The sequence below is a fragment of the Aquila chrysaetos genome, chromosome 14 (assembly GCF_900496995.4).
Source record: "Aquila chrysaetos chrysaetos chromosome 14, bAquChr1.4, whole genome shotgun sequence".
Classification (NCBI taxonomy): Eukaryota; Metazoa; Chordata; class Aves; order Accipitriformes; family Accipitridae; genus Aquila; species Aquila chrysaetos.
The window spans coordinates 31,691,732-31,712,935 of NC_044017.1; the positions used below are offsets into that span (position 1 = coordinate 31,691,732).

Consider the following 21,204-nt stretch of genomic DNA (forward strand, 5'->3'; position numbering starts at 1 on the left):
AGAAGATACAGTGGAACAGGTGATGGCTGAGAAATGAAATATGAACAGAGAAGCATGTTTTTCATTTTTTCTGTTCTTCTCTCACTTAAAGGCAATAGTGTGTTGCTTTGCTTAAATTCTGGGTTGGCATTTCCACAACACATACAGTCAGAGTGGAGATCCAAAGCTGACTTAACATGTTGTTCACGTCTGAAATCCCTGTCCTGAGTATTTGTCAAATGATGTACATCATCTAGAGCGTGCCGTGAGTCAGGCCGGCCCAGCCGAGAGCCGGGAGCGTTCCCTGCGCGCAGGACTGCGCGTTTCCCTTTGTTCGGCTTCGTGGCGTTCCTGTCAGCCCGCGCCATCGGGCTTCGCCGGTTAATCTGGAGCTAGCTCGCATGTCCCTAATACCATTCTGTGTTGTGCCATTTACACTTAAAACTGCTGTTCTTAAAGCAAGTTTGAATTTGTTTATGTGATTGGGATCTTTGTAATGGCAGCTTTTGTAGGAGAGAGTGCAGGGTCAGATGTATCGTAGTACCTGCTGTTTCAAAGCTGGTTGCAGAAAAAATTACAGGAGGAAAAAAGGGTACTAACACTCAAAAACAGACTGGAAAATCTCCCCCGAAATCCACTTCTAAGTTTCCATGATACAGGAACTGACTTGTCTTTCTGACCAAATTTTAAGCATTGATTCATCAGGAAAGTAGGAATGTTTACTAGAATATTTGCATGTTTGTTTGCAAAAAAATAGCATTTAAAACGATTTTTAAATAATACGCACCATAGCTGTCCAAAACTTTTGTCTTAGGTTAATGAAGCCAAGAGGCTTTGGGCTGATCTTATTTTTCATCTTTTAAAGGATCTTTTCTTAATATAGCGGGAGGATGCTTTACTGGTTTTGGAGCTATTATACAATTGTAAACATGCTATCATCCAGCTTCCTGCTATTGTGAATGTTTGGATCAAGATAAAATAATTTGTTTTAAAGGAAGTTTCTTAAATACACAATACTTTTTTTTTTCTTCATCTGCATTTGGCTTAACTTACAGTTTAGTCTTAGCTTAGGTGCCTTTTATATATAAAATGAAAAGTCTAATTGTTATTTTCCGAAAGCTGGACTTTTTTAATCCATTCTTGATGGTGCATGGCAGTCATGAACATCAAATAAAGCCTCGCATAGATGTAGGTTAGATGCTCATGTATAAATTACATTTACATAGCTACACTTGGGTATAGATGTAAGCAAGCAGGAAAACCCGCTGGGAAAACTCCAGCTACAGACATTCAGGATGTTGCAATTGTGTGCGTGCAACGAAGGTCAAATATGTGTCAGGACAGGGTTACTGCTGCCTTCTCTGGAGCCCTGTATGACACGAGATTCACGCTGAAGTACTTTTAAGCACGTTTCCTACCTTTTCATGAGCGTACCGTTCCTATTTTCCATCAGTTAACATGAAACTTGCTAATATTTAAGTAAGCCTGGCATCGTCTTTAACTTGTTTTCGAAAGAAAACTCGGTAAGAAACTTTGTGATCTTTAACAGAGACACCAGCAAATGAGGCTGCTGAAGGGGTGGCAGAGAGAGGGAGAAATAGATTTGTTCTTACAGACAGGAGGTTTATATGATCATGCTGCATGCCCGTGTCCCTAATAACTTTCGAGCCCGTTGGATGGCAAAAGGAAATTTATTTCTATCAGTAGTGTGAAAATAAGTGTGAGGAAGGAGGGAGAACCTCGCGTGCACTGAGGGAAAGCTCCCAGCATGCGGTCGTGTCTTATTAAATGCCAGGCAGTTCATATGGGAAGAAGACCTAAAACACCCTGAGTGCAGGAAAATCTTCCATTGGTACTTCTGCCCTCTTAGACAAAAAGCCAATGAAGCACGGGACACAAATCCATGAAAAAAACCTAGCTCTAGGAGCTGCTTGGGCTTTTCTCCTTTTTTCATTTTTTAAATTAAAAAAAGAGTACAATAAACAAACATAGCTGTGCTGTACTGAAGAAAACCACATTTCTGGCCCGGTGAATTCTGGAAAAGGGTTAGTGTAAGAATGACCTCATTGGACAATTATCTTTGCAAATATTTTTAAAACTTGTAAGAAAGAAAAGGAATCCTAATGCTGAGGCACACTTTGTCATTGCAGTAGCAAGATCAAAGGAGTGCCACTGTCCTGTGCCACCGCGTTTATTTGGTGGAGGGGGCTGTGTTGCTCTCTCGTGGGTCCCAGGCAGCCTCTGATGTTCAGTAGGTCTTTGCACAGGTAAGGGTCTTGTCACCAGCCGATGTGTGTGATCTGGGCTTGCAAAGCGTGAAGAAAGCGCCAAGTTTTCCCTCCTCCTCTAGGTGAAGTCTTGCAGCTTTAGGAAAGAGCCACGGGGCGAGTTTCGGCATGAAGAAAATACTGAAGGCCTGCAGGACAGAAAATGCAAGAGTTTGGTTATCTGGTACAAGGAGAAGCTGCGGGGTTACCTGAAGCGACGCTCACAGATGTGCTGCGCTTGCAGAGACCAAAAGGAGGGGCTGGATCCATCTCTTTGAAGAAGATAGTTTCCAGGTGAAGCAGTACGGTGGAAGCCAACAGAGGTTTCATCAAAGCCATCAACTGAGAGTAGCGTTGTCCTCTGGAAAGGTGGGTACACGCTTTTGTTGGTGTGAGTTGCGTGGGAGGATGGAAGTCTGACACGGCTGTGTTAGCAGAAGCCTGCGGTTTAGAAATATCAGCAAAGCTGTACTCTTGCTGGCATTGTTCTAGTTGTAGGAGGATATTTTACTGTTAAGGGGGAAGCACCATCAAAGAGCTTATAGCGTTGTTTTCATGCTATGAGTTTTGCTGAAATACCATACACAAATGTTCTCACCTAATTAGAGTGTTTCACTGCCATGCCTTGGTAAAGAATGTCATCATCTTAGGTGCACTCTTAACAAAAAGAAAAAAAACCAAGATCACAGGTAGATTTAATTCAGACAAATTCCTGACTGCTCACTATAGGCTACAGTTGCTAATTTTCAATTGGTTTTCAGGTTGTCGGTTAAACTTAATTTGATTCCTGAGAACGGCTTCCAGTAGCGCGTATTCTGCTTCTTGTGGGCTTAGGAAGTCTTGGAAGAGGAGGCGAGGGAAACATCCTCGCTGGGGAGACCGCCAGCAGCAGGACAGGGTGTTGCCCGTGCCGGAGCACACTTTCTCACGCGGAGAGAGGAAGCAGAACCTGGGACCGAGCAGGACAGGAAGGGAGGGATCGTAACGGGGTCATTAATGTGGCCCCGTAATTGCAAGCAACAAGAGGGTTGTGGTTGGTTGGTTTGTTGACCTTTATTTCGTTACCGGTTTTGGCAGTACCAACCAAAACGAACTGCCCTGCGGAGGGGGCGCAGGATGCCCGGGGTTAGGAGCGCTTTGCCTGCTGGGGACACGCAGGACGGCAGCTGTGTGACAAAGCACGCGGCGTGATGCAGCTGTGCGCGCAAAGGCAGGTTTTCTACTCGTGTCCGGACACCTTCCACGAGCGAGGAAAGCTGTAGCGGGAATGATTGTTTTTTTTCTGATGTAATTGCACTTGTACTAAGGCTTTGTTTGATAAATTGCATCAGTCAGGGATTTTATTTTTTAATAACCTGGTCCTCAATGCTAGCACAAATCTGGGGGTTTGCGTATAGGTGCCATATACGTGCAGACGTTTCTCCGTCCAGTGGCAATAGTCAGAGTGTCCTTTCAGATCCCACTACCAATTTGGTCAAACGCTTTATTGACAGATTCCTGCCTTAAACCCATCACTGCAGTATCTGAGACTCTAGCAGTGCACTGTGTAATGCTCTGAGAAGAGCAAGTCATGGATGTGTATAAATGTGGAGTGAAAATATTCTCTGTATTAATTATGTGTATATATATAGAGAGAAGCTTTGAACTGTAAGAGGATGCAGCACCTAACAAATACCTCTCTGTTTAGAGAGAAACGGGTTGAGGTTTGTCATGATCCCTATGGATTTTACGTCACTGAAGAAATACTAACTTTCAGAAATGGTTTTTACCCTTCCTGTTTTGAACGGAGTCCTTATGTAGGATACAATGATATTAGGGGCCAGGCTCACCAACAAGGGGTACAACCAGCCAGCTTCACCCCATCACACCGGTAAACCATTTCCCACTTTGAAGGCAGAGCTGATGCCGGTGCGATTGCAGCAGCGTTACCAGGGGAGGTCACGCTGGGGAGTGGGAAGTGCCTGCTTCAAACCACGGCCTTAGGGTCCCCGGGGCACTCCTGAAGGCAGCCCATCACTGAATTCCACCCGTTTCTCCAGGTGCTGCTCCGCAGAAGTCCTTCGTAAGGCCTGGGGCCCGTAGGGCAGCAGCTGGAGAAGAGCTGGCCCGCAGGGAGCTGGGGCAGGTCCGTCACCTCCTCGCTCCTGTAGGTGCTTGTGCTGGGGCTTTGAGAGGGACAGCGGAGGAGGGCTGGTGGCTGCTGCGCGGGGCGAGGGACGTCCACGCGCAGAAAAGGCTGGCCGGGAGGCGTTATGCCCCCTCCCTGGTTAATTCTGCCTGTCACAGGCAGGGAAATGGGGTGTGATTCGGGCAGACATTTTATAATCCGTGAATTTTACAGCCTATGGGCTCTACTCAAGCAAAAATTCTGCCAATATTTAGTCCTTGGACTAATACCCAGAAGCTCCCAGTTTAGTAGGTTTAGTGCGTATGTTTCTGTCATGCATCTCCAGAAGAACTGATTTTATTGTAATTGTAACTTCAGTGATAGAGGTCTGCGATAACGTAGAAGCAAGCAGCTAGTCTTGGTAGACCATGAGGTGCACTGAAATCAGGTTTCCCCATCACAAGTATTTCATTTTTATGAAAACTAAAAAAGTAGCAAGCTTCTACCATATTTGAGCAGTAAGAGTCAAAATGAAAAGACTTGGTTTCATTTGCAATGAAAGCATGACTTCTATTCCCACCGGCAATTACCATGAAACTATAGCAACAGTTTCAAGTGAAAAAATTAAGATAATAAAATTACTTAAGATTGTGTAGCAGCTGGAAACAATGAGTCAGGACTGCCTGACTGGGCAATGTTTCACAGACTGCCATCTGTCTATGACCTACACTTTAAAAGCTGTTGTAGAAAGATGTTTCGAATAAAGATATTGTCAGGTCAGATGAGAAATTATCATTAATACTTCATTTGACCTTGCAGTGCTTCCTTTGTTCCTTTTTTTTTTTTCTCCCCAGTAAGGGCTGCTTTTCTTCTTTCAACTGTCATTTTATTCCAAAAGCCCGAAGGCTCTATTTGAAAGAAGAAATTTTAAAATATAGGATTAAAACATTCAAATCAGTATATCTAACAATGGGAGAAAAAATGCACAGCAATTTATAGTTTTACACATGAATGTGCCTTTCTTTGGAAGTACATACATACACGTTAAGTCTTTTTACTGCAGTTTAGATGTAGGTACTCCATTTGAGGCTCAGGGATGGAGGATTAAAGGTTTATCTGCTGCCTCCTTCCTTCTCCCTCCAGCTGTAACTTGAAGCATTCTGTGATTATTTTTTTGGCTGTACCTGCTTATGGAGGGGAGCCTTAAGTGCCTTGCTTGATGAAAAGGTGCATAAAATTTGACTTGAGAAGGTGCTTGGCGCGCTAACAATTTTAGAAAATTAGTATTTACACTGAGGCTGGCTGTCAACTCTTTAAAAGGATATCATGTTCCCTAAGCATTAACGCACAGGGAGTAATCAGAGCAACACAAATGCTTTGCCTATCATTTGGATGATCTAGGGCCTGGCTCTAAAAGCAGCTAAAGCAGCTGTGAGGGAAGCTACCCAGGAGGGTGTGTTTCCTTCTTGCTGACAGCTGGGAGGGTCTCCACTGGCTGTGACCAAGTTTTCCGAGACGCTTCGCTCCCATTTTAAATTCTTCTGTGCTCTTAAAGCCGGTTGTGAGGAGAGGGCAATGGACTCATCTGTGGTTTAGGGTTTTAGCTTACTTTTCCAAGCTGGTAGATGTGCCTGGTTGTCTGTGGTTCAGCTGTAGACAACACGCAGTGCTAGAGCATCTGTTATCATCCACAGCATCTGGTATCATCCGATTACAAGAAGTATTTAAATGTGCTTAGAAGCAGGGTAAAGTTACTGTCGTAGTTTTACTAGAATCATAATAAGGAATGTCTAAATCCCACTACAGTCTACAACTCAAACATTTCATTTGGAGTTCACATACTTGGATTTGCCTTAGAAATCCCATTTGTTCTGTATTCACTTTACTGTAATTGGTTTAATTCTAATTACGAACCAGAAAAATAGACTGTTCTCCTGTTTTTACATAAGTTAATGAATATAAAGAAAAAGCCTGAACAAATTAATGAAGTGTGTGAATCTTAAAAATACTAGTGAATTTTTATTGTATACCATAGTTTACTCATAGTTTGTTTTGGGTTTGGTTTTTTTTTTTTTTTTTTTTAAATCCAGAGCTTTGACAGCAATCTCACTAAAACCAGCTGCTTTACAGACAAATGATAAATATGTGCATGAGTAAGAGTCCTTACATACAAATATTTTTGCTTTTTCTAAGAAGTTGTCATCATAAAAATCTGGAAATAAACGTGCTCGTTTGCAGCAGTGATCTGCCTTCTAAACGTGGCTATGCGATTGCAGACAATAGAGCAGATTTTTAAGACCTGTGAATCGGGGCGCTGGGGGTTTGAATTAATTGGCTTAAAATCCAGAAGATGCCCAAAGCCTGGAGAATTTCTTAACGTTAAGCGTAATTGTAATGCAGAGCGTTAAAAGCAGTATTTTAGTTAGGACTCGGATGAACGTCAGGTCATAAGGGATTTGCGATTTCTGTCCTGCTCCACACCCCTGTAGTTAGTTATTTTTATGTATATAGGTCTATGGTTCTGCCCACGTCGTAGAAAAGACGTATCGACTGCCTCCAGGTTGTTGAGTACCTGAAATAGCAGAAATAGCTAGGCTATCGTCTCTGGAGTGACCGAAGGACCCTGGAGGACGCCTGACGCCGAGGCTGCAAGTGCTCGTTCTGTGAGGAAGGGGCATCGACCGCCTCACCGAGACGTCCTTTCTCCCCCGGTCACCGGCTGGGACGGTCGGGATACCTCCGCGTCCCCAGCTTTGACTCACTCCAGCTGTGAACGGAAAAAAAAACCGCGTCCGGGAGGGCGAGAGACGCCGCCGTAGGCGTGAGGGAGAGCCGGCCCCGCCGCCATCCCGCCGCTCCCTCAGGGAGCTAAACCCCGCCCCTCCGTCCCCTCCAATTACCGGGGACGCAGGCAGCGGAGCCGCCTCCCATTGGCTAAGCGCGGAGGAAAGGCGCGCGCTCATTGGCTGAGCGCTTAGCGCGGGAAGCTCCTCCTTCCCTCTTCCCCAGGCGCGCCGAGCCGGTTCGTGTTTGGGGGGGGGGGGGCGGAGGGCGCGGTCGCCGTTCCTCGCCGGTGGGTGGGGGGGGGGAGCGGCAGCCGGCCCGGAAGTGACGGCAGAGCGGTTGGCGGTGACGCAGTTTTCCCGCGGTTCGGGCGGCGGGGAGCGAGAGAGAAGAGCGGAGCGTTTGAGGGCGGCGGGGCCTCTTGAACGGCGGCGGGGCCTAACGGCCGCCCGTGGGCCTCTATGCCGCCCAAGCCCCCCCGCAGGGCGGCGGCGGCGGCGGCCGCCGCCGTCAGGAACCAACGCGTCAGCCCTGACGGTGGCTCCGCTCCGGTCCCCACCGCCCCCGCACGGTAAAACGTCCCCGTCCCGGGCCGGGACCGGCTTTGGGGGGGGTGGAGGGGATGTGTGGCAGGCCCGGGGTGCGCTGCCGGGGGTCTCTGAGGCACCCGGGGATGGGGGGGGGACACACGGGGGAAGGGGGTTGTGGTGCTTCCCGGGGGGGGCGGGTCGTTGTCACCCCCGGGGGGGGTCGTTGTCACCCCCGGGGGGGGTCGTCACCCCCGAGGTGCCCCTTTGGCAGCTGTTGAGGTGGGTAGTGGGTGTGCTGGAGGCGGGGGGGGGGGGGTCCCCGCCGTTGTCGTCCCCGCCGTTGTCGTCCCCGCCGTTGACATCTTCTTATCCCTTAGGCTCGAAATCGGCGAAGCGGACTTCGTCGGGCTCTGCGATGCTCTGAAGGTGTCGGAGAGCGTGAGGGAGAAGGCGTGGAAGACGTACGAGAGCTTAACGGCTGCGGATGGAGCTCCGGTGAGTACCGGCTGCTTGGAAGTGGGATCTCCGTTCTGGGGTCTGGTCGCATGCCCGAGCTGAAATATCAGCCCGTAACGTTGCCGGACTGGGGACCAAGTGTCCCAAGGCCAAGGGTTGTGCGGTGTGGGTTTGTTTTTTCCAAGTGCAGTTAGGCTGAAGTTGGAGGTTGCCACGTGCGCATCTATATAAACCGGTTTCTAGATACCTCCCTTATTTTGTTAATGTTTTCCAGTAAAGGTACGGACACAAGAATTCTTTTAGGTTACTAATAAATGACACTAGAAAACAACACCGAGTCATCAGCTAATTCTTCAAACCGCAAGTTGTTTCAAATATGTCTGAGTCGGCTTTATGCAGGTCATCTCGTCGTGTGTTTCTCTGTATTTCTTCCCGCTGCGTCCTTTTTTATGAGGCTGCAGAAAGGATCTGGAGATGACTATTGCAGAGAAATCTTAAACTTTTTTCCTACTGCATAATGTTAATCTGTATGTACTTATCGTTGAGGTATTTCCGTTCAAAGTTAGTCATTGGGCATGTGTAAACAGAGTAAAATGTTATGCCCTTTCCTGATTTTTTTTTTTTTTTTTTCCTTCTTCTCAGTGTATTACTGCTGTCTCAACAAGCTGACTCAGGGAACAGCTACAATACAATTAAATCACAACCAAAGCTTTGTTGTACAGACCTGAATTAGATTCAGAATACCTCGTTGGGGTGTTATTCCCACTGTGTGGGCTAGCATCCATGTATTTGTTGCAACTTCTCCTTATTCTTCTGCAGCTTGAGCTGACGTGCCGCAGCTATGCTGTCACTAGTAATACCTTGTTGTCTGTGGGTTTTAAACTGCAGTGTGTGTATACCAGCTCTTGATGCATTTGAGTTTCGCCACACAATACAGTAACAGTGTGGGAGAGAGACCGTGTACAGCTTTTTCAGTAACAGATACAATTTCTGGCCATGGATGTTCCCAGGGAACGTTCACTTAAAAGCATAGTCAAACTCCTCTATATGGACTAAACCAGGAGCAGTCAGTTCTATTGAGTGAAAAAACCAAGGCAGGTTTCAGTGTATTTCTGCAAATTTCACTCGCAGGTGGAATTTTGTTTTCACTGATCATTACCTAGCAGTGGCCAGATAAGATACAGGGTGTTTGAAACCCTTCCTTTCAGCATCTGAAGATGACCTACCTCCTTTACCTGGTCAGAACAGGGCAAGGACTAGATCTTCATTGTGATATATAGATAATATTTATTGTCTTGCAATTAAGACCTATGCTAAGAGCCTTTCAGCGTGTAGGAGAAAGTCTATGTTACATTGTCGTTCAATCCAAGGCCTTTTCCTCAAACTTTTGGAGGTATCAGCAAGGTGTGGAAGTGAGGAAGCTGGTGAGCATGTGCCTCTGTGGGGACCTGGCAGGCACTGGAGTTGCTACTTGTAGCTGAGCCCAGTGCAGGCTTCACCTGAGTGTGAAGTCAAGCGAATTAACAACCTGGCTGATTGCCGCTGCTCTTTCTGAGTCAAGCTGTTATCATGGGGAGCCCAGCTTCTCAGGGTGGCTCTGGTTCAGGTTGCAGGGACTCAGGAGGAGGCTGTATATAAATGCCCGCTCCTTTCTCCTCCTCTGGTAAAGGTAATGCGCTGGCAGGGCTGTCCCAGGATTTGTCCTGCAAGCACCAGCTGCCTGTGTTTTAAACAACGTGGTTCATTTGCTAACCTGTTCGCTTCTGAACTGGAACAGAAGCTGCTTATGTAGCAGCTTTCTGTTCTCGAGCAAAAAGGGAAATAGCAGGACACCAGTTGAGACAAATACATACCAGAACACTTCTGTTTAACCCTGTAGTTGGCTTGACTTGGGGAAGGTTAAATCATCAGGCCACCGACAGAAATAGAGGTAGCATCTAATGATCCCACTCTCAAGGCATTTACAGAGCATAGAGACCTGAAACCTTACTTTCCCTGGCACGCTGGCCTTGTTCTTTGTGGTTGATCTCAGAACTGTGCCTGCCAAGCCTCTGAGGATGTAGAGGGGGCTCACAGCGCTAACTAGGAAGCGGCGTGGCCCAGACGGAAGGTACTGTGGTAACTGGCAGAGATTCAGTCTGCAAATGTGGGCTTGGACCTAGTCTGAGCACCTGCTCTATCCTTTCTCAGTGAATATTTAGTGAGTTAAAGGGAAAACATCTACTAGTACTCTCCTTTTTGGGTCACTTAGGTTACATGTAACCGTGTGCAAAGATACTTTGCAAACAAGGTATATGCAGCTTAAAAATACGAAGCAATTATTTTTGGCGCATGCACATAAAAGATTGCTCCTAGCAATGTAGTGACCTATCAGCTGAAGTGTGCCTGCACTTCAGTGAGACACCTAAACAGTCTTTGCTGGCCAGGTAGGCATCAGTCAGGAGGAGAAAGCTTGGTGTCTGCTGCTCCCTGGAATGCATCCTCTGTGCTATTACCCACTGAAGCCACTGGCACCACCAAAACTGGCTGATTTGCTGCTTTTTTTTTCCTTCAGCATGTCACACCTTTCCACGCTGATATTTTTTGTTTTGAATCTTTGAGCTAGCAGCGATCCCACTTCTGTCTGAAATGTCACCTTTCTTATCTTGCATAGCTCTGCACTGCAGCTTTTCTTCCAGTGCTCTCAACTTACCTGTTTCTGCAGCAATTTGAGTCAAGGATATACAGCTGCACCCTATCACAGCTGAACCCCTGTGAGAGGTGTGGAGGAAGGTGACAGGAGAGAGAGATGGTTACACGATCTTCCTGGAAAATTGAGGCTGACGTGTAGCTGGAAAAACTAGACCTGCAGAGAGAGATTGTTCAAACCACTATGACTGTCTGTTAAATATGGTGGTAAAGTTTTCCTCTATGACAGCCAGAGTTTAATTACACTCTTCTACAATAAAATCATAACTTGAAATCTCTGAGACAAAACCCCAAACGCTGGTTCCAGAAATGCTGTACTGAATCAACGCTGTTGGTATACGGTGTAAAGGAAGGTACCCAATGCATGACCAGAAAGATGTTTTATTTTACATTCTTTTTGTATCTGGTGAACTCCTGTGCAAGTTTATTGTAAACATGGAAGTGTCTATATAAATAAGAGCTGCTGCATTAGTGACATACAAAGACTTTTGCGCTTTCTATCATATCTCTTGTTTACCAAACCAAGCTACCTAGATAAGCAAAATATTTGATTTAGAGTTGTAGTTTTTACTGTCTTAATTTCAAAACTCTTCTACACTGACAGTTGTTGACTTAGAAAATTGGCTCTGATGCTTGCTTCTCTTGTACTTGGTTTTTTTTTTTTTTACAACTGTCCTGAAATCTGTGTTATGAATCAATAGTGCCTGTAAACTCTAGATGGAGTAAATAGACTTAGTGGAATTACTGATGTGCTTTGGTGAGCAGCATGTGATTGTTGGTGTAAGAAAGACTAGGAGAGGTCCTGCAAGTCATACTAATACTGCTAGGAAAAGGTTCAGGGCTTTGTTGTGTTCTGCTACTGTTTGTTTTGGTAAAGAACATCAAAATGAGAATCTGAAGTAGCATATTGGGTGATGTAAGCAGGAAAAAGAAACTTGAGTGAATTGTTGCTTAATATATTGGAAAGAACCAACATGAGGAGCAGATGACATGGTGACTAAATTGGAACCAAACTTCTGCAACAAAAATTAAAGTGGTTTAGGAAATTGATAGAAGTTGAAGTCTGCCAAGGACCTAGAGGCACAGGGTCTGGTGTGCTTCAACCTCATCAACCCAACTTGCTGTAGGATGTGGTGCATGGGCAGGCGCTTTGGTTTTTGTTTGCTGTTCATAGCACTGTTTGGGAAATGTGGCCCACTGTTCTGCTGCTGCTGCTCAGACTCATGAATTCCTGAGTCATTTTTATCAAGCGTCTGTCTAACCCTCTATTAAAAAATACTGATGATGAAATATCTGCAGTCTGCATAGTTAATCCTTCCTAGTTTAACTTTCTTTACTCATGATTTTTTTTTTTCCCCAAGTACTATGCTAATCTGTTTCTGTGTTATAATTCAAGCCAGTGGTGATTATTCTGTGCCCCATGGATGTGAGAATGTATTAATTGCTGCCTTACTTCCCCCCCCCCCCCCCCCAGTCTCTAGCATCTGAAGATGTTTCTCTCATCTTTCCTTGTTTGTAATTGCTCATCTTACATTCTGAAATTATCTCCGACTGGTGGCTTACACTGGTATGCAGATACTGCAGAGCACTTGATTCACGTGAGAGTTGAACTGTGTTCTTAGTGAAGAAAACTTAAACGATGAACTGTAGCTAAAGTGGAGGAATGAAATAATGAGTTCTTAAATATATCAAGGTTGCTCTCTATAGGCTGAAAAGTTAGTGATGAGCAGGTCAAGTGTTCCCAATCCATAAAATTTCACATTTAAATTAAATCACTTCCTCTTGGTTGTAATTTCGGATGAAAAGGAAAACACTGTAGTTAGTAAACCACCTCATCCTCATGTTAAAAGGCACACAGAGGCTTCTTGCTTTTGTCAAAAGCATGAAACACAAATGAGCTAATAAAGTCTTTTCTGTCTGTACAGCTTTGTTTCTTATTTATAGAACTGCAGCTAAACTGAACCTGAATCCACTGGAGCTTTGGGTGGATGAGCAAAATAACAGATATTTTAGGATCCTCTGTTATTAAACAAAAAAAGCTACTGAAAGTCCTGAAGCAAACATAAATCATCGCTGTGGCCTCTTGCTGGTTGTATTCGGTATCTTAGTAGCAGGTGCATTGCATGTGTGTGTTGTGCCCTTGCACTTTAAAAGCACAGCTAACAGGCATACAGTTTCTTCTTTTACTCATCATCTGCCCATCCTGGGGAAAGACTGTTGTCCCCTCCGGTCTTGCTACGTGCAAAAGAAGTGTAATGGGAAGTTTTCATATCAGAAGAACTGTTTTCATCAGTTCAATACTTTCCATTGACTTCCATTACTTTTAGCTAGTGTTATGTTTGAATTTGATTTAATCTGTTGAGAACTAGTAGTAATCTTCCATTCCAGACAACAGTGTTCAACAGAAAATTTAAAACCGTTATTGCAGAAAAATGGAGGATCTAACTGTCGTTACGCGGAACTTCTTATATGCAGACAGTGGGTACAGTATTCACTTTCAGAATTTTTTTCCTAGGAAATTTTTCCTACAAGTCTTAATTCTGATCAGTTTTCTATTGTGAATGCTTCTTGATTCTTTTTCCCTGCCATATCCCCCCCCCCCCCCCGTAATCATAAACATATCTGTGAATGTTTCGTGTACCATCTAGCTAGTTGTCTATATTGATTAGGACGTGGTGGCTGAGGTTTTGGTAAGCCAACAAATTCCACCTCTTCCCCTTCAAAAATCAGGTTTTTGCTATTTATGGTGTGACATCCTATATCCCATTTGATTCAAATACCCATCTGCGTTTGCATATTTCTCATGTACATTTCTCTTGACCTTCTTTTCCACAACATCATTTGAAGTTTCTATTCCTGGATCACTTTCGTAGGCTGTCATCAAAACTGTTATCAGTGTTGGCAGAATAATAAACATCTCTAACTGCAAACTAGAGCTGGGACTTCCTGTGACCATCTCCTCGTGACTGGCTTAGCACTGGAGAACCTCTTGAGGTAGAGAACAGAAGTTATTTCTGTTACTGCCTTTAACACCTTGCAACATCTGGAAAGAAGAGAGGCAAGAATCGCATTTCACAGTAGTTCAGTTTGATGAGCATTTTAAGCCTATGACTCCTCCAGGTTGTTTTCCCTAAAATTAGGCAAACTGATGATCTGCTAAAAATAGATTAAATAGTAGTAATAGTAAGTCCAGAACGAGAGAGAAATATTTTGAAAAGAGTTTGTGAGAGTTTTAAATCTTTTCCTACAGAAACCTATATTGATTCAACAGAACTGACCTACATTGCCTGAAGTTGCAGCACTGGTTCCCCGGAATCCTAAATTAAAAAAAGGAAGGAAATCTATGTAGACTATTAGGTGCTAAGTAATCTTTTAGTTAGCGATTGGTGGGCTTTGATTCACAGTAAGTTGAAATAAGATCGCTAGAAGTCATCTTATTGGAACTGGCAGCCAAGGACAAATGTCGAGCTGTTGTCCTGCCTGTTTTCTGTGGTGGTGCTGTATCAACAAAGATCTTGAGTCAGACTGCGGTCAAGAAGAAAACCCTTAGAAACTAATTTCTGGCTGTGAATTTGTCTTGCGTCTATTCCCATGCCCTCAAGTCCATCTGGGATGAATCGTCTGGCTTTGGCTGTAAACAAACCGTTAATTTGTGTCATAGGATTGGCTCCCCTGGAGTTACGACACTGGCAAAATAGTTGAACGGGGTGATGCTGCTGCATTTTTGTTCTGCAGTCAGCATTAACTGATTTGTGTAGGAAAGAACTTGAAAAATGTTTGTGAGCTTTGGGAGAGAAGGGGTATGAAGAGGAGAATATTCAGGAGTCTGACTTGTCAGGAAGACCTCTTCTTAACTCTTCTCCTACCCCACGATGTTTATATTTTATGTATTAAAATCACTAAAATCTTCATGCATGGGTATGGCCAGATAGTCTTATTTTCCAAGGAAACTGCATTTGACCTGTGTCTTTGGGTGTTTTAATCAGCAGTAGCTGGTAGGATAGTCCCAGCCTGGTGTTCTTTCATGTTTTCCTCTCCTCCCTCCCTGCCTCAGCTGATGTTGAGAGGCGGGCATGCTCAGGTGCTGCTCACCTTTTCTTTGCTACTAGAAAAAAATTACAACCTATTTGTTTATCCTGGGTTCTGTATAATTTTTGTGTTAGGCCAGCAGTCATCCAACATCTTCTGTCTGGTTGAGGAGAAGGAGCCCAAAGCATCCTGTAACGCTAGCAGTGGATATGGAGTTAGTCCTGATATTAGAGTTTGACTCACCATAATGGGTTGAATCTAGTGGATTGACAGGCTGCCGTCTTGTTTAATGGTAGAAATAAATGAGTTGTTACTCCAAACCATGCTGGGTAAGGAGTTTAAAGATTGTTCTTGCAAAACCAGACCTCGCTTTTACCAGTTAAACCATTGCTATAGCCTTCAAGCATTCATCCTCCCAGGGTAGAGCTAAGCTGCCCAGGAGAGCTGGGCTTGTTTGGGTAGGCAGCAAACCAGGAACAATTTCACCACTTTCTAGCACTCGGTCCTCCTGCCCTACGAGATGTTGCATGTACAGAACAACATCAAGGTCCGAGTTTGCAGGAGCATGAAGTGAAGGGAACTTATTTATGAAACAAGGTCAGCCGACTCCAGTGGCAGTGGTGTCCTCGGTAAGTGAGTAGTCATCCTTCTTGGTAGCTCGCTAGCTAGCCTTAACCTTCAGATTTTTTACAATGCATCACAGACATATTAATGCAGGAAAACAGACATCCCCATCCTACAGGACGTTTTTGTTCTTGTGTGCCTGGTAGCTGCTTGTACCTGTCAGCAAAGGATTGTTGAGACGGGGGGAGTGCATCTCTTGGCAAAGCCTTTCTTCTGTGTAAAACTCCCTCGAGAGCAATTATTTGCCTCACCTTTAGGTTGCTGGTGGTGTACAATGGTACAGAAAATATCTAAAAACTGAGGGTTTCCAATAAACAAAGAGACAGTGACTAATTGATATTAATATCCGTTCCTTTACGTATCATCAAATGCATCTCAGTCTGTTAATAGCTTCTTTCAAAATAATTTTCTGTTGTACAAGATGTCACGATTTGTAGAAAGACTCAAATAGCAATGCAGAAAGAAAGTAGTAACATAAATAATGGACAGTTACCATGTTGTTGAAGGTGTCTGGTTACTTTACCATTCAGGCCTGTACTATAACTCTTATCAATTGCACAAACCAATGAAACTTTTCTCTGGAGGAGGCCCCAGCCAGCCTTCGTGAAGGTATAAACACTGGTCCCAAGAAAGAAGCAGAGCAATTGCAAAAAAAAAAAAAAAAAATTAAAAAAAAAAAATTTTGACAGACCTAGAGTTGCCAAGGGACGCGCTCAAATGCCTCTCCTTTGCTGCTGCGGCCGTGGGTCTGGGTGGTGTTGGAGATTTCTTCACAAGGATGCCAAATATCCAAAGAGTATTTTATGAGTTTGCTGGTTTAGGGGTCTTGCAGGGCTGCACCCACACCTAGTTCTGTCTTCAAAATAGCTTTGTTTCCAAAACCTGTGGTATACCTGCTTAAGTGTGGTTTTTTTGGTTTGTTTTTTTTTTGTTTGTTTTTTTTTTTCTTCCGTGCTATTACAAAACATCACTCTTCAGAGGTTTTCCCTTGAGATGCTGTTTTGGTGGAGGGGTACTGGAGTTGTAACTGACGCCTGGCTGGCTCCAAGGGACTCTGTTGTGAACTGTCAAGGGTGAACTCCATGTGGGTGGCATGTGTGTCATTGCGGGATGGCTTTTTCTTGGTGAAGGATAATCGGTTACAGCTCGTACCTTACTCCTAAGCAGCAGAAGACAGACCTTAAGTGTAGATGTATGGTAGGAAAATGCCCGAAGGTGCTTGTTACTATCATGGTTTACTAAACAAAGAGATGGGTTTGTGGTTCAGCTGTGATAAGTGGTTGAGACCTAGCTGGAGAATAAAGTTCATGAGTATTTATTGCCTGTCCTTGTAATGATTTTATATTTTGTTCTTCTGGCTTCTCTCCTGATTCCTTAACCTTCAGTGTCTTGTTATGGTCAAATATAGTAACTTTAAAAAAAAAAAAAAAAAACCACAACATGGCTTCTGCTTCGCATAAACGTTCTGTGGAACCAAAGCTATTTCGAGGCTTTGCTGAATTGTATGGGTAAAATTGATCTTGCACTCTTATTCCTAGAGTTTGAAGTGCTTGGTCTTTCATTTGTAACGTAAAACTTGTAATGGTTTTCAGTTATCAAATAATTGGCTATCATAGTCAAATGTTTGCTTGAGGGTGTTTTGTTTTACTGTTTCTAATCTAGTTTGGACAAATTAATGCTTTCCATCTATTACCCACTTTTATGGCATAATAAAAATAAAACCTGTTTTCTCTTTTTCTAAAAGGCTTATAACAAAAAGAAAAAGGAAACATGGGGAGTCTGTATCTTTATTGTAGCAATTGATCTGGATGAAATGACATTCACTTTCACAGAGCTTCTGAAAAGTATAAGCATAAGGTAAGTGAATTGAAGTGTGTGAGTTTAGATTTCAATAATTAACTAGTCAACATTTTTAAAAAGAGAATATTTTTAAAGCATTGTGAATCTTTGTGCATATCAGGCTAGTTGATTTTAAAGTGAAGGCTACTTATGGGAATTCTCAATATTTCTGTAAACTAGGAGTCTTGCTATTGTATTTTAGCTGAGGGAGCAATGATACTTGTGTGATTCAACTGTGATTGGCTTTGATTGTATCACACAGCTGATTCTTGTTCTTGCTCAACCTAAAGTCTTCATCAATGTAAGTTGGTATAAATTACACTTAAAATGTTTTCCTTTCTTTCCCTGTATGAAGATTTTCTATAAAACCTTTTTTCCAACATTAGGCCTGGGCTAAATCAAGAAGTGGAAAAAAATATAACTCTTGCAATAGTTTGCCAGCAGGCTGCTCTTTTTCAAACATTTTAATGCCAGTCTAGATGTTGTACTTTTGCACATGCTTTTTGCTAGGGGATTGTTACTGTTATATTGTATATTCGCTAAGTTCATAATACAGAAGTTAAGATTATAGGACAGTATCTGCTTTTAAGGTAAATGTAGGTGGCAACAGCAATAGGCATACCTTGTGTTGGATTCATCTGAGAAAGAATTCCAGTGCCATCTGCCTAATAACTGTGCTGTGTGTCGAAAGCGTGTGCCTTTCAGTGCTCTAGGGCAGGAGGCTAAGGCAGAATGCTGGGCACGTCATGGCTGTAGACCCAGAATATCCTTTTTCCTGGAAGTCATCTGTTTTGACTGGACTTCTTCATGCCTCTTCTACCTTGCATCATGTCCCAGAGCAGCGGTCAGGTCCTATGTTTCGACTTAATCTCCTCAGTCTTGGCTGACTTGGAACCGCGTGGATGAAATCCAATTGCATTTGTGCAGCAACGTTCAGCGTGTTCCACCTGAGTACAGACCAACTTGTGCTGCAAGCTGAAAGACACTTTTTCCCTTTGGGTTTCAAAGAGTAAGCTATTACTCTGCTGATTTTGATTTTTAGCAATACTCAATTGCTTGTTAGCCCTGGGCTTTTTGTCAGCTATAAGGTCAAACTGGCAGAGATTTCTACCAGTCATCTTATCCTCGAGAGCCACACAGATATATTGGAAACATTTTTCATTCCATGGTAAAAGAATTCCTAAATGAACTTCTGACTGGTTTTGTATTCTGTTTTTTAATCTGACAAGGATCAGAAAGTATTTCAGAATACTATATTCTCATAAAGGATCAAAATATATTTGATACAGTTGAAATAGTTGAATATAGTTGATAGCTTCCTCCTAATTAATTTTTAGTAATCTGCTCATTTTGGTTATGAACATAACAAGATGCTTTCTTGATGGCCATAAAATTACACAGATGAGTAGGGAAAACTTTGGTCCCCTGTGTAATAATATTTCCAAAGAGTGGGCATGTCCTTGCCCCCAATAGCTGTTGCAAGACCTGAAATTCCATATAATTCAATGCATTCATCTCAGTTTTCATTCCTAGGTCTCTCTTTAGCATGGATGGAGCCAAGGTTCGTGTTCTTAGGGTAGCAAGAACATTTCTAAAGTAGAACTTTTAGGTAGAACAGAATAGTCAAGATGTCTGTGTTGGTTATTTGTGGTTTTACTGGCAGAGCACAGAAGAAAGATGTGTCTAGTTCGCAAATTCTGACTTCCAAAGATCGCGCTAGCCAAGAAAATTCTCTTTCTGTAGTAGAGCCCATATTGTGAGATGCCTCTGCTACCTAGTTGAACAGTATTCCTCCATCTGGAAAGTGTAAAGGTGGGGCTCGAGGTAAACAAGTAGTGTTTCCAAGAGAGGGTTCTCAGTCACTGCTAGTTGTAGTAAGAGTACTGTAGTGAAGTAAGGCAATGGGGTTTGGTGGGGTTGTTTGTTGTTTTGTGGGTTTGTTGTTTTTTTTTTTTTTTTTTAAGAGCTGTTTCAAAATACTCATTCTCAGAGTTATGATAACCTGTCATCTTTTTCCTTTTTTTCAGTGTATGCACGTTTTTTCAGTTTCTGAAAGAGGTGGATGTTAACATGGATACTGTAAGCACTAAAGTTGATAGCACTGTATCAAGGCTGAAAAAGAAATATGATGTATTACTTGCACTATACCACAAGTTTGAAAGGTAGCATACGTTTTTCGTTTGAAATTATTAATTCTTTATGGCTGTCAACATTTAAGTATTTAGATTTTTCAAACTGTATGTTAGAAGAGCCCATTTAAACTCTGTGCGCTAATATTTACAGAACAGTGAAATGGAACTGTATACGTGCATTGAATAAACACATCTTACATTTTACTCCATAACTATTACAATGTTTTGTTAAACAATCCCCTTGTTGCAGTAGAAACAATAGTAAAAGTAGCATGACAGATGGTTGCTAGTCCCTTCATTAAGCTTTTTACAGATATATTAGATAGTAAAACAATCCTCTTTATTTTTTATTTAATGGACTTTCCATTTCTACCTGCACACCGCACCCCAAATCCTCATCCAAGAGGTTCTTTCTCAGGAGCTCTGGAAAGAAAAAAAGCACAAATAAGATAGTTTCACTATCCCAGATCTGGAACTGAAGGCTGTTTGTTCCAGCATCTGGGGGCATTGCAGAGCTTGCTCTATTAGCAGTTCTCACTTGTAATCAAGGTAAACCTTCCCAAGTGGTTTAGCTGACCATAGAATGAAAATCGAGGGGCGTTGTCTTTGTACAGAATAAGTTGAGTGTGCTTATGGCAGAGTGCCGAGAGCTTTTTGTATGTAACTAGAAAATCAGGAGACTCTCAAATGGATGCTATTTCGAGTTGCTGTTACTCCAAGGTGGTAAGCTGCTGCACTCTATGCTTTAACATGAAGACAGGGATGATAAAGGCTTTTGATGCTTTTATAGGCTAGATTGTGCTAGCACAGATGCATATTGGCAAGATCTGATATCCTCTGAGGCAATTTGTAATCGATCTGTGAAATTCTCTATAACATATACCAGTAGAAAACTGTTTCATGTTATTAAACATCAAAGCATCATTCCATGTTACTTGTATTATTTGATACCGTTGCTTCAGAACACTGGTATTTTCATCTACAGGAATTTGAGCCACTGTAACGTTTTGCTTCCCAAACCACAAAAGGCTCTCCAATATCCCTTAAATGACCCTTGAAAGGGGTAGCAGGTCACCCCTTGGTAGTTTATCGAATCAAGGCATAAACGTGATTTAAGTTTTATTTGTCTTTTCAAAGTCCAATCGATCACACTTACTGTTATCCTGGGTAATGTGTATATCACAATATTTTTGTAAAGTTTATAGTTGCCTTAAAGGTATGAAGTTCTATGAAAGTTGTAAATAATTTGTTTTTACTAATTGCAAGGCTTTTCTGGGCTATAAAAGTGTCATTGCAGATTTACACAGGCGTGTTTTCGTTTTTGTCCCTCCTCTAACTCTTCTTCACTTGCTTACTTTTTTGAAACTTGAATTGCAGTAACAATCTTTCTCAAACAGGATTTGAAAGATTTTTTTTTTTTCCTGTTTTGTTTTTGAATAAACTGAATTTATTTCTTGGAATGACATGTACTTAGAAAAATTAGGAAGCAACATTACGCCACAAGGCTTGCAGTGACGCTGCAGAAATAGTAAAGGTTTTAAAACGCCCTTTTGTAGAGTGTTCTGTGCAGCTGTAGCACATACTTTGCTGTGTTTTACAATCCACTGAGTAACAACGTACATACAAATCTTTTTCTGGAAGAAAACAATAACAGATGTTGTTATACCAAGTTAAAATTGTTTTGCTGTTTAAGCTTTGACATAAGCATGCAAGCAACAGCATTGTTTCAGCTCTGGCAGGGCTGTAGTTGGTGTGTTGTTAATCTGTTC

The 21,204-nt window shown here is 42.8% G+C and overlaps 1 protein-coding gene across 3 annotated transcripts in view; it reads left to right on the plus strand.

The window, feature by feature from the left end:
* The first annotated feature begins 7,475 nt into the window (after positions 1–7,475).
* Positions 7,476–21,204, plus strand: part of RB1 (RB transcriptional corepressor 1) — an 80,584-nt gene continuing 66,855 nt past the window's right edge. The window contains exons 1-4 of one of the 3 annotated variants that reach the window (XM_041128645.1): positions 7,476–7,708; positions 8,045–8,162; positions 17,209–17,321; positions 19,331–19,465. In XM_041128645.1, the coding sequence (XP_040984579.1) occupies positions 7,599–7,708; positions 8,045–8,162; positions 17,209–17,321; positions 19,331–19,465 (476 nt within the window). In that variant the 5' untranslated portion in view covers positions 7,476–7,598. Of the gene's footprint in view, positions 7,709–8,044; positions 8,163–17,208; positions 17,322–18,059; positions 18,313–19,330; positions 19,466–21,204 lie in introns of those variants that run through there. The other 2 variants (XM_030036336.2, XM_041128646.1) reach the window with 2 other exon arrangements.